Below are 16,961 nucleotides of genomic sequence, written 5' to 3'. Positions count from 1 at the left end.
TAGTCTCTGCTCCATCTTTGTCCTTGCATTTCTTGTTGACAGGACAGATTTGGGGTTGGAAAGTCTTGTGGGCGGGTTGGTGTATTTATCCCTCCAGTGGAGGTCTGCCTGGCTATAGGAAGTGACCACTTCAGGTTCCATACGCCCACTGCTCGGAGTCTCAGCTAAAGTCATCCCCATAGATTCCTGGGAGCCTCCCTCATCCCTGGTCTCTGGCGTGTCCTAGAGATGCTTCCCCTCTGCCCCAGCTGCCTATTTCCATTCATTCTCCTGGCGCTCTGGCCCTCTCTCCAGTCTCTCTTCAAAGCTCCATCCTGAACCCACTCACCCATTCCCTCTCTCACCTATTCCTCTCCCCACCATCTGTTGAGAGAGAATCTTAACTGTCTCACCCAAACAGACCTCAAAACTCATTTATCATAGTGGCTGGCTAGATTGTTGTTAAAGATTAATTTATCTTATTTTTTTATCAGATGTTTTCTTCATTTACATTTCAAATGTTATTCCCTTTCCTAGTTTTCTCTTAGAAAATTCCTTATACCCTCCTGTTCCCCCATACTCCCTAACCCACCCACTCACACTTCCTGGCCCTTGCATTCTCCTATACTGGGGCCTAGAATCTTCACAAGACCAAGGACCTCTCTTCCCACTGATGGCTGACTAGGCCATCCTCTGCTACATATGCAGCTAGAGACTCGAGCTCTGGAAGTACTGGTTAGTTCATATTGTTGTTCCTCCTATAAGGTTGCAGACCCCTTCAGCTCCTTGGGTACTTTCTCTAGCTCCTTCATTGGGGACCCTGCATTCCATCCAATAGATGACTATGAGCATCTACTTCTGTAGGAAACTGTTTAGAAATCTACTAAAGTATTTGTTGTTTTTATATCTCACAGGTCTTTAAGCTAATCTAATGTGAAAAAAAATCCTTCAAGGGTGATTTTTCTGTAACAAAATATATTCTGTGATTAAAAATAAAATCTAAGGAATTTATTAATTAATTCTGTGGTGCTAAGATTGAACCCAGGGCCTCACACACACTGGGCAAGTGTGCTGAGCTTTACCTTAGCCCTAAAATAGAATTGATTTGTTGTTGTTGTTGTTGTTGGTGGTGGTGGTCTGTTTGTTTGTTTGTTTGTTTGTTTGTTTTAGACAGGATTTCTCTGTGTATCCCTTGCTGTCCTGGAGGTCACTCTGTAGACCAGGCTGGCCTCAAACTCAAAGAGATCCATCTGCCTCTGCTTCCCAAATGCTGGAATTAAAGGTGTGCTATCACTGTCCAGCTAAATTAATAGCTTTTTAAAGGAACCTTTACCTAATACAACGAGTGAGTAGACCTTTACCTCAGATGTTATTTTGAGAATTGTCACCTCTCTTCCAGGATAGCTAGATTTAAAAAAAAAAAATTGTTTGTTAGTAAAACGTTGAGTCATTAGCTCCTTCTGAGGGTGGGCTGGAGTACGGAAATCAGCAGGGCTGGGTAAGGGCTGCTCAGTAGCTCCCAGGCCAGCCAGTGTTTGTAGACTGTCAGGAGTGAGCCATGCGCCTTGAATGGCTATTGTGTGCCTTCATTGCCTTGGAGCCAGGGAGACATAACACTACCCTGATGCTTCTCCTTTTTTGATTTTTTAAAAAATTTTAGATGTCATTTGTTTGGAAATTGATTATAACACGGGTGTTTATGTGCCTTCAGCCATTACCTTGCTGTCCTCTTGAGTGCTCTGGTTGGTTTTAGGATCAGACCCCCCAGGCTCACCCCAGAGTGCTCCAGGAATTGTTAAAATGAAAATAAATATACATATAGATTAGATAAGGAAATGATCGAGCTGTCTAAGTGCTCAGAACACCTTTAGTGGCTTGTTACAGTAATGCTATTCCTTTTAATTTTTAAAAAGATTTTTTAAAAATGTAAATTTTATATACATACATGTATGTCTGTGTCTGCAGATGTGAGTGTAGACGCCAGAAGGAGGTGTTGGATCCCTGAGAGCTTGAGTGACAGGATTGTTGTGGGGTGACCTGGTTCATGTGGGGTGCTAGGAAACCAACTTGTATTTTCCAGAAGAGCAACAAGCCCTCTTCACCACTGAGCCAGCTCTCCATCACAAGTGGAATATGTTGCTGAATCTGAGATATAAAGTGGGGGAAATGAGCCATGGTCTGGTGAAAGAGGAGATGGTTAGCCCCCAACCCTCAAACCCCATGCCGCTTGTGAACTCTTCCTGATCAGCCCTAGGGTCAGCGGAGAGCTGGGCAGAAATTGGTGTTTTGAGTGATTTGAACATACCATGTAGCCAAATTGGTGCAGTGTGTTGGGGGAAGGAAGGAGAGGACAAGAATGAAAACACTTATGGCTTTTCGTGACTTTATGAGGGTCAGAAGTCAATGTCTTTATTAGTGTTTGGAGGTCAGAGGTCAATATCTTTATTTTCTCTCCGCCTTATTTTTTGAGATGAAATCTTCTTGAACCTGGAGATCATTGATCTTGCTTGACCACAGGCTAGCTTGTGCCAAAGTTCTTGTATATCTGTGTCCCCAGGGTATTGTAGGTGCATGTCCCAGAGTCTGGGTCTTTACCAAGTCCCAGAGATCTGAACTTGTGTTGTCACACCCTTGTGGCAGGCACCTTATCAGCTGAGCTATCGCCCAGCCCCGCAAGTAGCTAAATTTTAAAACAAAAATCTCATCACTATTCACAGACAGGGCTATCATTCTCTCATCTTTGAAATGATGGTGAGTTCTGTGGTCCTTTTCCCTCGGTCTTTTGCAGTTCTTACGTGATTCAACTTTTCCTTTTGGTTTGCCTGACTGTGTGTTTTTGTGTGCTATTCATTTTGATTGTACATGTTTGTGAGAATGCATCATTATGAGGAAAATGCCTTGAAGGGAAAGTTCGAATATGAAATGAAATTGCGTAGGATTCTGCAATTTAGATTAGATGATTTTATATGCCAAATATGGAAGCAAAGTACTCGTTGGTGCAGCGTGCATATCCTGTAACCAGCAGCAAACGTTTGCGACCCCTACCAGGCCGCCCAGGCAGACTTCCTGCGGTGCATGGCAGCTGATGAGAGTTGTCTAGGAGATGGGATGACTTGCGTCTCACACACCACCATTTTTAGGAACAACTAATTTTAATTTGGCAAGCTATCGACAAATCTTTAGTACTTTCTTTTTATAAGGCACATTAACCCTAGTTATTATATGATTAACCCTAGTTATTACATGAACTAGTTATTACATTGGTGGTAGCATTAGGTTCCTCCTTTCATCACAGAGCCTGCAGATGAATATTCTGGAATGATTCCGTCAGTACCGTTCTTGACAAGTCTATGAAGATAATTAAAGGTTACTTCATCATAAGTATGAGAAAATAGTTTTGGATTTGAAATTTAAGTTCACGTTTCACGTTTTAAACAGAAATGTCTCCTTGACACAAGAATCAGGGGATTCTTACAGTTTCCATGGAGACTAAATAATAAACATTTCTTTTCCATTAAGATTAATATGTCTGTGTGAATGAAATTTCATATGGTCTTGGTTACTGGTTGTTCCCACAAGAAAATCGTGAAGTGGGAACACCCTGGTGTTTAAGAGTATCCTTTGCTTTAGAGAGAACAGGAAATTTCACCCCATATAGACAGGGCTGAGTCATGGTGGTCACAGGAGCTGCTGGGCTGGCTCCAGTGCATATAAAACACTGGGTGATTTCCCTGGCCATGACCATGACAAGTAGCCTCTTGCAGCCTGGAAAAGAGGACAGACTTTGCTGTTTTGTAGAAGATATACATTGCTTCCTTTCCCAGCAACCATTGGTAAAAGCACAAATTGTTACTGGCTAAAATTATCACCCTAGGAGAGGTGCAAGAGCCCTCTAGACAGTTGTATACCTGAGAAGTGGAAAACAGAGGCCAACAACACAGTTCCCTCTTTCTAAAAGAGATATGCAATGCAATTGTAAGTCTGGAACTCACCTGAAAAGTTATAGATCCCCAGAGGGCAGTGCTATGAGGTAGGAGGTGCAATTAAAATGGAAGGTGACAAATGCTTTCTTTAGTAGAGAAGATAAAACACGTGGAAGATGTTCCACCCACCTGGAGCGTCTTTGTTCCTAGTTGGTGATGGCTTGTTGGTCACATACTAGTCCAAGTGCTTGTATTTAATGTTTTCGTGCCCTACAGTTACGAAACTAGGTTCCTCTTTGAGAAACCAGGTTTCTCCTCCTCCTCCTCCTCCTCCTTCTCCTCCTCCTCCTCCTCTTCTTCTTTCTTCTCTTTCTCTTCTTCCTCCTCCTCTTCCCTCTTCCTCCCTCTTCCTCCTCTTCTTCCCTCTCCTCTTCCTCCTCTTCCTGCTCCCTCCTCTCCTCCTTTCTTTTAATATTCCCAGGCACCTTCTCAAATCTGTGTTGTTGGACGCAATCAGACTGTAGAAACATATGATATAAATCTCAAGGGTTTTTATCTGATCAAAGAACAGCACAGAGGAATTTGCTCTGAAAATAGTCTCTATTTTCAAGTGAACCATCTAATGCATAAACTAAGGTGAAAACTCGGGCTGCCCCCATCCCATTTGGGTGTCAGGAACCTAGTGAAATAATGCCTCACGTGACTAATGGAGAGACATAGGCAGCCCTGGCTGTCCACTATCATCATTTGGGCATGTACTTCATGAGCACATCTCTTCCTTGTTTATCACATGATCTCTCTGGTGTCTCTTCAAAGACAGCAAGTTACTGCAGTTCTCTGGTCCTCTACATCCTCATCCTTGAAGTGAGATTAGTAATGTCTAGCTATGTGAGGATCTCTTATTCATTTGCTCTAAAGTGCTTCTTTGGGGCCTGGCATGTAGTGAACGCTCAATGAATGTTTATTTTCCATTATTAAATACCAATTTGTTCATTGCCTTCCACCAAATGCATAGTCTGTAAGCATAGAGGCAACCTATCTATTGCTGAATAACCAGCAGCTGAATAAATCTGGCCTATCACACACACACACACACACACACACACACACACACACACACACACACACACTAACATGTCAGTATATGCTTTAGAATAATTTAAGAAGTAACACTACAGATTTAGTGTATAGTTTTATCTATATGTTTGATCTTTTGGTAATCCTGGAGATTGAATTTAGGACCTCATGGTCCTAAATTCTGTACCACCACCTCATGGTCCTAAATACTGTACCACCAAGCTGCAACTCCATTCCTTTTTACTATTTTACACTGAGTTGCAGGAGCGTTGAGGCTTGCTGCAGCCAGTGGCCATTGCCCCATCTGTCTCACTGGACAGAAGGGCACAGGCCACACCTGCACCTCATGCCTAGGCCTGCAGTGCAGTTGCCCCTCTTGCTGCCCTGGGGAGGAGTGAGGAAGGATTCGGTGAGGCTGGGGAGTTTCCCTGGGGAATATCCTCCCAAGGCTCAGGCAGGCAGAGGAATGAAGTGGCCTTTTGTGGAAGGTGGAGATGGCCTCGAGCTCGTGATTCCTTTCCTCTTGCATTTCTTGTGAATTTATGGTTCAGTTGTTTGCTGCTTTTATGTGTTGCCTCCTCGTGGCTTATTGTTTAAGAATGTAATGGTACATTCTTACCATTGCAGTATATGCAACGTGGTTGTACTCTTTATATTGTGTAAGACATATAGCTCTATTCTTTTATATACCACTTTTGATCTTATTGATGGCAAATCATTGGTTAGGAATGAAGCTGCCCAATCCAATACACTCTCAACGAAACTGATCTCATTTGTTTCCTGACACCATATGTGTGAGATGAATGTGAAGAACCTTATAGATCAACCAGTCATCAAGTTATTGGTAGCTGGTGAACATCTACCTACCTGTAGATAGTATCTGCCTTTAATATGCCTTCTGGAGGACTACAAATCATTACAAAATTCGGCTAGCATATTATCTTGTTTGTAAAATTAGGCCAGGCTTCATTCACATTTTGATCTTTTTTTTTTCCCTGTGTATGTATGGAGTGTGTGTGTGTGTGTGTGTGTGTGTGTGTGTGTGTGTAATCATCTTCATCTTCAGTTGTTCTTCCACCTTTGTTCATTGAGACAGGTTCTCTCAGTCAAACTCCCGAGTTCACAAGCATGGCTAGTCCTCATCTTGTCCTGGGACTTCTGCCTTTTAAGATATTTTAAGATATTATTACAAGCAGTCTCCCATGCCTATCTGGCTTTTATGTGAGTCCTGGAGAGCCTAGCTCCAGTCTTCATGTTTTTAAAAGAATTGTAATTATTTAAAATCTATGTCCCTAATAGATGTTTATATTTTGCCTTTTCCAGTGAAAATACTGAGTTCTGCTCAGCAATTCCTGGTTATTGGGTAGTTGGAGAAGAGGCAGGCAATTATTTTAGACAGGATAAAAATGGTTAAGATTGAATAATAATGCTAGTTCCTTCTATTACAACGCATGCAGTTTGAGTTCGTCTTTTGCTTTAATGACAGGGCCTAAGTGCATGAGACGAAACTCTGGGAGTTCTCTCTCAGTGCTCATCTTGAACCACCAGGGGAAAGGTGTGGAGTCTCTGGGGCTCTCAGCATTATCGGTCCTCACTGGTAAAACTCAGGTGAAGGTGATACTTTCAGAAGCCTGCATTGGGAACTTGACCACTTCCTTATTCTTGTTTCCTCTTTTGATGCTCTGTACTGACCTAACAGTAGTAGCAGCCACTGATGAGGTCTACTTTTTCCTTAACTTCTAAACACCTGCTGGCTTGGATGGCAGTTATAAATAATACCTGGTCTTCACCTTCCTCTCCTGTCCATCTGAGCAGTGACTGGAAGGGAAGGGCAGCAGACACTTCCGTGGAGAGGAGCAGGCCTCCGGGGACAGTGCCTGCAACTTCTGCTTTCCATTCAGTACGGGCTTCATCTTCTCCTAGGAGAGAGATCATGTGTGAAATGAAGACATTGTTTCCAGGCTTCCTAATCCTTTTGTTATTTCCCAGGATAATGAGATTTTCTCCTCCTCCTCCTCCTCCTCCTCCTCCTCCTCCTCCTCCTCCTCCCCCCTACCCCCCCAACCCCTTCGTTCTTTTTTTACTCATTTTGATTCTTTTGTCTATTTTAAAAGCCTCCATCTTCCAGAGCGTGCAATCATGGATGTTTTATTTCTAAGACATGAGCAGGCATATGAACATCTTATGGGTTAGCTGGTAATTTTTCAGACTCAGGAAGCCCTTGAAGTGAAGGCCAGATTCTTTATGTCAGTAGTCAGCTGGTGGCGGCCTGTTGGCGAGGAGAACAAGTTCTGCTTCCAGGACTCCTTTGTCCCCATTCTTTCTTTCTGCTTGAACTAATAAGTTTACCTCTCCGTAACGTGGCTTTATGTCAAACTTTACGTCTCACAGTGCAGTTATGGTGGGGTATCTGGAGATTTTTCACATGGTATCTCGTAATAAGTTCTCTAAATCTCCCTACCAGAGGACCAGCCAGTACTGACAGGAGTTCCGCAGGCAGAAGAGCTGGTGGTGGTCTGTTTTCACGCCACTTGGGGCATATTTAAGTAAATTACCATGGTCAGGTGAGACGTCCCTACAGTGAACTGAGGGCAAATTCTCTACTTTGAGTAATTATGTGCTATGGTTCCACGCTGTTTCCTTGTGCTGGTATATGCTCATTTAGCACAAACACCAACAGGGAATGTTTCAAGCATTAGTAGATTATTTGGGGGCAGACATCTCCTCTAATTACTTTTCTACCTAGAAGCTTATAACTTCATGAAAACTCATAAAGAAACTGAAATGGGCTCTGGGGTGATATAGTAAGCATTGGAAGTCGTGAAACCTCCAGCTGCTTTGTAGTAAAAGCTTCCTAGTTTTCGTGAGGAGTCGCTTAGCGAATTCAGGGATTTTATATAAAGTCTGGCATTCTCCAAATGCTTAAGGGTTTCTCTTGTTGTTTTCCCTGAAACCTTACAGAGCTTAGCCATGAAGCCCAGCGACCAAAGCTCTGGGTTCCCGCTGTGAGACACAAGCTTCCTTTCTCACCTGTCAAGGAGATGACAGCATTACCTTCAGAGGAGACGCTCCTCAAGGTTAACTTCAGGAGACGCTGCTTGTGCTCACTAATGCAAAGGAAGTGGGAACCCCGCCTCTGCTTCCTTTCTATACCTTTCCTTTTCAATGCATACACTATCAGCCTTGGTTGAGAATAGCTATCACTACTGACCATGTCCGTGCATGCATAGGTCAAATAGGTCCAGTCAACATCCTTTGTCTACTGGTCTTTAACTCAGCAATGAATCTGAGGCCATGGCTGTTTTACTTTCTCCATTCTCCGATCATTTTCCAAGGGGCCAGGGACCAGACCAAGCTGTGTGGTATAATTGCAAAATGTGGCCAATGTGTCACATGCTTTCTGAAGGTATTATTTCATGTCTTGAAACATGAGAAATGATGCGTTAGGTACTGTCTACCACTCGTGTCCCCATGACTAAGGGGCTACTGTTAGGTAAGCAGCAGACTGTGGAGGGAGATTTTTATTTATTTGTAACACTTAGAGATCTGAAAAGAGGCCAGAGTTGTTAATTACTCTGCCTTCCTCACCCTCACTTTGTCATTCCTCATAAGCATAAGCAACTTGTCATTCCTCTCTGAACATATGTGTATGCATGTATGTATGTGTATTCGTGTGTGTGTGCATGCATGTGTGTGTATGCGTGTGTGTGTATGTGTGTGTGTGTGTATGTGTGTGTGTGTGAATGTGGGCCTGTGTAGAGGTCAGAAGATGATGTGGGGAGTTGATTCTCTCCTTCTACTTTGTTTGGGTCAGGTTCTCATATTCACCGATGCAATCCCAGGTAGCTGACCCATGAGATTGTGTGGATTCTCCTCGCTCCTTCTATCTCACTGGAGATGTCAGGAGCACAGACATGCACAGGCACATCCAGTTTTATTTGCAGTCCTGATATCTGAACATGTGCTGGTCAGGTGCTTTCTCCCCTGAGCCATCAGCTTAGCCTGTCACCTGAAAAGACTTCTGTGTTGGTTTGTGTGGCACAGTTACTAATGTATGATGGATAAGCCAAGAGGAAGAAAGCTTTCTTTCCCGTCTGCTCCCTCCTGGCTAGTTCCTGGTGCTTAGTGGATGAGTGGTGCTGATTCCACAGAAGGAACTGGTGTGGGAATGGACAAAGCAGAATACAGCCCTTGTTTGTATTTCCCACCTAGTCAGTTACTGTCTCCTAGAAGTGCCGATTTCCTTTCAGGACCAGCTCCTCTGTGAAGAGTGCGCCCCTGGGTTCTTTGTTCTACAATTGTGCAGTACTGTTCTTCCGATCTCTTAGAAGCTTGACTGCTTGACAAGTAAATCTAGACTGTAGTTTTAACCATTTCCTCTTCTGCACTCACATGTACTCAATTGTTTGCCGTTTCATTTCTTGAGAGAAGATGAAGATTTCGGCTGCTTTCCCCCTAATTTACACACTGATCTGTGCTTTTCCCTTTCTACCCCCTTTTCTTTTCTAAATGTCAAGTCTTCATTATTTTTCACCCACAGTCTGGAGGCATTGCAGTCTCGATTTTCGAGACCGCTGGAAGTGAACCTAAAGGATCTACAGGATTTCATCCTAATACTTTGGTGCTTAACTGTTTTTGTTTGTTTTTCCAGGTGGCTTAGTATAGGTCTTGAGTCCTGTCTCTTCACTTTTAAAAACAACCTAGTATATTTAGAGTGCTCCATATTTCCCATTCGACATAGCTACACTGTCAAATTCTCTCCCCAGCCTGCATCCTCAAATGCTCTTGTAGATGCCTCAAGCCCCTTAAGTAACATTTGGATTTCAATGTGATTTGGACTTGGTGTGCCAGTGATGTGAGTACACGGAAGTGATGTTTTAGAATGTCACTGCTATAATGTTTTATAGCTAGAAGTGTAAATTTATAAAGGTGCATTTTATAGTTAAAATTGGCCCTTACCAGCAGAGCTCAAACCCTCTTTTTTTTTTTTTTTTTTTTTTTTTTGGTTTTTCGAGACAGGATTTCTCTGTGTAGCCCTGGCTGTCCTGGAACTCACTCTGTAGACCAGGCTGGCCTCGAACTCAGAAATCCACCTGCCTCTGCCTCCCGAGTGCTGGGATTAAAGGCGTGCGCCACCACGCCCGGCTTCAAACCCTCTTTTGTATATCTGGTGAGAAGTTAGCTGGATTTGAGGCGGGAGGAGACTATTGTCTGTAATTCAGTCACAATTACTCCTTTTGGTTTTTATTTTTTTATTTTTCATTTCTGGGTAAAAAATATGAAAACTTGATGAGACCTTAAGTTTAAGAGATGGAAAAGTATCTGGAGTTGGTAAGTGTATTGTCAACTAATACACAATCCTAAAACTTGAGGATCTAGAAAACCCATTCTAATTCTCCCAGAAGGGGCAGGGTGAGTATAGAGCCCGGGAGCTGCGCCTGGGTCAGATGGTCTGATGTCAGCTACGAGTTCCCAGATGAGCCTGCGTGCACAGCAATATCACGATGCCTTATAAACGAGATAGTATCCAAGGAGCACTTACGGACTTGACTGTGAGGCTTGGGGTTTTTTTAGCATTATAATTATGTGGATCTGAATGGATGTATTTAAATACTTATATTTGTAACATTACATTTTAAAGAGTTTACTATGACCATTACAAAGAGGATATTAGTATTAAAAGCTGTTATCTTGAATGGACTTGTTGGATGGAACTGCTTAATTTGGTAATTTAGTTGATTTCAGTTGAGTTGTCCTTTTTTCAAGTCGAGTTTAAAATATGATTTCTTCTATTTTTTTTTTCCTTTCAGATCTTTTAGAGAAATCTCGTGTTGTTAAGCAGCCAAGAGGTGAAAGAAACTTCCATGTGTTCTATCAGCTGCTCTCAGGCGCCTCTGAGGAGCTCCTCTGTAAGTCTGCGGTTCTGGCCTTAGGTTTTTATTGTCAGAGTATATCCTGAAGCATTCTCTACAACACTCAGTCTGTACGTTTTCCCTGTTGACATTTTCATTTCGTCTTGCTCTGGTTGCTTCTACCACAACATTTCTTTCCTATTTCTCTATCTCACCAGAACCAACTCACATGCCTCAGATGTGTTAAAGCCTTATAGCTGGAGAAGGGCTCCTTGTAAAGTTAAAATCAAAATCGAGAACTGTACTATTTAAGGAAGTTGTAAAATGTGTAAAGGTCTATAGTTGTATGAGAATTTTCTCAGTAAGGATTTAAAAAGCGTGGGGAATGAGTGGGCCGGGCAAGGTGGCTCAGTTAGCAAAGCACTCGCCTCCAAGCCTAACTCCCTGAGTTCCATCCCTGGGACTCTCCTGCTTTAAGAAGGAAATCAAACAAGTTTTCACCTGTGCACCCTTGCCATGATCAAGTGCATGTACATACATACGTGTACTTACACATGTACAGTAAATAAGTAATAATTTTTTAAGTCATAGGGAAGATATTTGTAGCTATACAAGAGTTAACAATCTGACTTTTGGAGATTTTTAGAGAATTAAAGAGTTCACAAGGAAATTATTTATTAGCTATTGGCTACATCATCTGTATTCAGTAGCTACTAGCTACATCACCAACAGTTCAAACAAGAAGAGCTGAGGAAGGTCTGTCACTCAGGGAGATGAGCTCTTCCATTTGTTACTTTTCTTATATCTGTGACTAAATACTGAGGGAGAAGCAATGTAAGAGAGGAAAGGTTGCCTGGGCTCATGGTGCAAGGTGTGAAGGCAGCGCCATTTACAGTTGTCGGCATGGGGCCGTGAAGCTGCTCACATCTGGGCAGACCGGGAGCTCAGAGAAGTGAATCCTGGTGTTCACGATGTTTAACCTGGGCTCCATAGACGGCGCCACCCACATTTCCAGTGTGTCTTCCCTCTGTTAAATCAACCTCAAAACATCGAGCTTTATGTCTCTTAGGTGATTCTAAACTGGCAATGAAAGTTGACCCTCACTACCATGCTCACTGGTAATCAACATACGCACATTAGAACTCATTGAATCACCCACTCTGCATATATTAGCAAAGTGTGGGAAGGATAAGGTGGGAAGATTGCTCTGCTTTGTAGCCTTGCAATCTATTGGTCTAGTGAGAGCCTCTGACTGTCAATAACAGTTCCCCACAAAGAGTCACAGAAAGATCAGAGTCTGTAACCTGTCTTATCATCTTTGGGGATCTATTACTCCAGGATAACAGATTCATAGGAGTCCAAAGCCAATTTCTACCAAGGGCATTTTTCATTCCCTTGTGCCTGCCCATCCTACATTGCAGTATCTCCCAGCACCGGTTACAAACGTGAATTTTGATCTTTAATTTTGATCTTTGCATGTCAGTTTTTATTGTTGACTTGATACATAATACAAAGGACCTTTTTATCTGGGCGGTAAAAGGTGAAATTGTGAAGAGGTGTACATTTATTGATATAATGTATCAATTTGTATGCATGACTCAACAGACAAGCTTAAGCTGGAGCGGGATTTCAGCAGATACAACTATCTGAGTCTGGACTCTGCTAAAGTTAATGGTGTGGATGATGCTGCCAATTTCAGAACTGTTAGGGTAAGAAGTGCCTTCATTATACTTTGAAATGGATAACCCTGTACTGCTCAGTCAGAAATGCTTACAGTTCAGTTTTCTTTACACTATAATCTATGCTCCCCAAGGTTCTAGATACATCCAAGAATTCATTATGTGTTTATCAGTTTGGTTTTTACACTAGCTCAATAATCGTATAAGGTTTCCAAGGCCAAGTTTACTAGGGCATGATGTTTTACCATTTGTAAAATTGAGCCTTCATCTATTGTCTTGGGACTTGACTCTCAGTGTGTACTGAAATTCTAAGTAGCTTTTTTTTTTTTTTTTTTTTTTTTTAGCCAAAGTTAATTTTCTTTTTTTTTTTCCTTTTTTTTTTAATTAGGTATTTTCCTCGTTTACATTTCCAATGCTATCCCAAAGTCCCCCATACCCACCCCCCCAATCCCGTACCCACCCACTCCACCTTTTTGGCCCTGGCGTTCCCCTGTACTGGGGCATATAAAGTTTGCCAGTCCAAAGGGCCTCTCTTTCCAGTGATGGCTGACTAGGCCATCTTTTGATACATATGCAGCTAGAGTCAAGAGCTCTGGGGTACTGGTTAGTTCATAATGTTGTTCCACCTATAGGGTTGCAGTTCCCTTTAGCTCCTTGGGTACTTTCTCTAGCTCCTCCATTGGGGGCCGTGTGACCCATCCAATAGCTGACTGTGAGCATCCACTTCTGTGTTTGCTAGGCCCCGGCCTAGTCTCACAAGAGAGAGCTATATCTGGGTCCTTTCAGCAAAATCTTGCTAGTGTATGCAATGGTGTCAGCGTTTGGAAGCTGATTATGGGATAGATCCCTGGATATGGCAGTCACTAGGTGGTCCATCCAAAGTTAATTTTCAAATGTGAAATCTGCCTTTGGGTCCTGTTAGTTTGAAAGTGTTTTTAGGCCGAAAATCCCATTTTTTAAGCAGATTTAGCGAATGACAACACGTTAGAAGAATCTGCATTCCTTGTTCATTAGAGAAGAAGCAACTTTTACATGACACTCCACTTTCTTCTTTATGTGGCACACACTTTCAAAATGACTCCCATGATGACATTATGGTAACTAGGATTTACTTCCAAATGAGACAGCTGGGGCTGGCAGCGGGCAGGGAGGAGGGGAAGGAGGTGAAGCAAGATTGACACCCGTTAATGGTCAAAGCTGAATGAAGGGATGTGGGGTCCTCCCCTTGTGCTTATTGCTCATGTATATGTTTGAAAATTTCCATAACAGAAAGTGTCCGCTACTCCCACTGCTGTGTAGAACAGTTACACACATACAGAAGATAATAATGGCAGCTGTTCTCGGGAAGAGTGCATCTCTCAGTATGCCATTATGTAGAACTGTATAAACACCCGCATATGGAAGCAATAGTCTGGACATGATTTTGTTTAAGACCCGAGTCCAAGGCCAGTTCTGTAACCACTTTGCCTGGCACATAGTTGGCACTCCGTATGCATTTGTGAATGAATGAGTATCTCCCCTTCACCCTTGGGGCACTGCACCTCTGCAAGCCAATGTTTTTCTTGTATATAAAATAAGCAACATTGTTTCTTGAATATAAAATAAGAAACGTTTCTATTGCTGGAGGTTGTAGAAACATCTTGCTTGGTTTTGTTTCTAGAAGCAGAAGACCAGTGTGAAAGAAAAAAACAAACAAACAAAAAAAAACCCCAGGCATCTATGGAAACCAGCTGGTTGATTTGAAAGGGGGGGAGGGGCACTGAGGCTCAGCTCCCAGCCTGTTTCTGTCTTCCTATCTGTGTACCATAACTCTGCATGGTGCCTTGGAGGCTCTTAAGTCACAGTTTGGATCCACCTATGGAGATAATTGTTTTGTGTTTTGTTTATTTATTTATTTTTAACCCCAGAAGTAAATCTGTAATACTATTCATTGAATTTCATTAGTTGTTAAAACAAGTAAACAGCAACAACCAAACAACAACAGGCACAGATGTATAGAAAGAAAACAGGTGCTTCTCTCCTCCAGAATGCGATGCAGATCGTGGGCTTTCTGGATCATGAGGCCGAGGCTGTCCTGGAGGTAGTGGCAGCCGTTTTGAAACTGGGGAACATCGAGTTCAAGCCTGAATCACGAGTGAATGGTTTGGATGAAAGCAAAATCAAAGATAAAAATGGTAAGTTAGTGGACAAGCAGTTTGGCTTAGGGAACCTTCTTTGAACGTCTGCCCAGCTTCTAATCTAGAAAACAAACCTTGGACTTATCATAGATTTCAAAGAACTTACTAGTGAAACTAAACATAAATATCACCGCAGTGAAGTTCTCGCCCTTCTGATTCATACGTATTTATACACTCGAGTGTGATTTAGAAAGAACAGCTTTGGACTTGATAATGATCATGAGTAGCTTATAGAGTCTCTGTCTGTCCTTCTCTACTCCCCAACAGAGTTAAAAGAAATTTGCGAGTTGACCAGCATCGATCAGGTGGTTTTAGAAAGAGCGTTCAGTTTCCGAACAGTTGAAGCGAAGCAGGAGAAAGTTTCAACCACGCTGAATGTGGCTCAGGTGGGTAAATTGTAACATGCAGAGGAAAGCTTTGCTCAAGTGGTGGTATTCTTATGTGAAATGTTTGCAGACAGTTACCTCAAGGCCAGGCTGTATTCCACATACTGTTCTAGGTGTTGTGAGAGCAAGGTGGTAGATATGTGATGTTAGGATAACAAAAGTTGTATTTTATTGTGCTGAGGATCATCACACAAGGTTCTCATTCTAAATCTTTGACTACAGTCCTAAGCCTATCTCCCCAGGGCTGCTCACATGTGTGATGTATCTGAGCTGCAGGTCAGGACCAGTCTCAAACAAAATTCTCTGGGTCAGGGTCTTGGTGGCATCTCTCCAGATGTGCAGTGCAGAGCATTGCTCTTGGTCTCTGCTTATATTTTGTTCAGTAAGTATCATGGGGTTCTAAGACTGTGTGAATTATCTTGAGTGAATGATGTCACTGGATTTTGATTATCAGGTGCAGTTTTGGGTATCGTGGAGACTCTAACCAAGCTCTATATACATGTATAAAAGGCATTTTTTTACTATGCTCATTACGTATTGGAAACACTAAGGAAAAATAAACAGATAAGAGTTTCTGTTCTCAGGGAGCTGAAAATCAAGGTAGGGGAATGTTAGATAACTAGTCAGATACAGAAACTATTCTAGCAAGCAGCATGCGCTAAGTACTCAATGATAAAGAGAATGAGGAGAACAGAATAAGGAAGATGAGTGTCCATCAGGGCAGGAAGGAAGGTCGTTCAGACTGAAAAGTGAGCTGTAACCACAAGGAGCACCCAGCAGAAGTGGGCATGATCTGCCTCATATTTCAAAGGGTCCCTCTGGCTGGCTGGAAAGAGCAGAGCCTGAGGGAATATAAAGGCAGTTGAGAGGGACACCCACTAATCCAGAGACAGATGGTTGCCTTGGAACCAGGGGGCGTGGCCTCGCTGGATCTGCTTTGAAAATAGAGGCAACAGAATTGCTGATGTCTTAACGCACAGTAAAGAGGAGTGACTGGGGATTGATTCTGTGTTTTAGGAGAAGAGAATAGGCTAGAAGCCCCAGGGGTCAAACTGGACTCTCTTCCACATTGTACTTCCACTATGCTTCACCCGCCAGAGAAGTCTTCCTACAGAAATTTAGGTTGCTTCCACAGATGTGTGTATGATGATAATGTTAATGCACTCCAGTAGCACTGGGAGGCCCTTGTGGTGTGAACCCTGTGCTCTGCAAGTTGGACATTTTTCTACCAGTTGGTGCTGATCTGGGCTGGAATTAAATGGCTTACTACTGCTCGTGCGGGCCTGCTTCGTTTAGTCAACCGTAGCTTCTGGTCTCACCCTCCTTGCAACCAGCCATGGCTGCCCTGGAACCACTGCATGGTCACAGCCACTGTAGGACCACAGGGTAGAAACCATTTGTCCTTTCTGTTCCTTTCTGCTCCCCTTTACTCTGTCTGTGTTTCCGAGGCTGTGGAAATGCTTTGCCATATGGAGGTTGGGATTATAGCAGCTCGTCCATCAGTGGAACTCGTGTGCTTTTCCGTGTAAATGATCGCCAGCTGACTCTTCATGGTCAGATAGTGAGCAGTTGACTTAATGGGAAGATATTGAAAGCATGCCTCAGAGTACAAGCCCCGACAGGAACCCCTATTAGAGAAATTGAGACCACGAAAAGCTTTGTGGAGAGAGACGAGGGTTTGGAGGGATAACGAACGGACAGAATGGTATTTCAAAAAGAAAGACCGGTTTGGAGTCTGAGGATCCGGATGAGCCAGGCTTGGCTGCAGTGTTCAGTTTGGGTCAGGATTCAGAACGTGGCCAGGAAAAGCAAGTTGGGCTTGGAGAATATGTGCGAGAGGATCTCAGACTTGGACACTCATCTTAGTCACCTGGGCAGCCTGGTGATT

At 42.9% G+C, this 16,961-nt stretch overlaps 1 protein-coding gene across 10 annotated transcripts in view; it reads left to right on the top strand.

Annotated features, from left to right (window-relative positions):
• Myo1b (myosin IB) overlaps window positions 1-16,961 on the top strand; it is a 166,306-nt gene that overhangs the window by 103,992 nt on the left and 45,353 nt on the right. For all 10 annotated transcript variants that reach the window (NM_001290982.1, NM_010863.4, NM_001161817.2 and 7 more), the window contains 4 exons: window positions 10,790-10,888; window positions 12,437-12,540; window positions 14,537-14,684; window positions 14,955-15,073. In NM_001290982.1, coding sequence (NP_001277911.1) covers window positions 10,790-10,888; window positions 12,437-12,540; window positions 14,537-14,684; window positions 14,955-15,073 — 470 coding nt within the window. The remainder of the gene's footprint in view (window positions 1-10,789; window positions 10,889-12,436; window positions 12,541-14,536; window positions 14,685-14,954; window positions 15,074-16,961) is intronic.

Source organism: Mus musculus, chromosome 1 (genome assembly GCF_000001635.26).
Source record: "Mus musculus strain C57BL/6J chromosome 1, GRCm38.p6 C57BL/6J".
Classification (NCBI taxonomy): domain Eukaryota; kingdom Metazoa; phylum Chordata; class Mammalia; order Rodentia; family Muridae; genus Mus; species Mus musculus.
The sequence above is the reverse complement of the archived record's forward strand: the minus strand, read 5'-3'. Positions and strand labels throughout refer to the sequence as shown.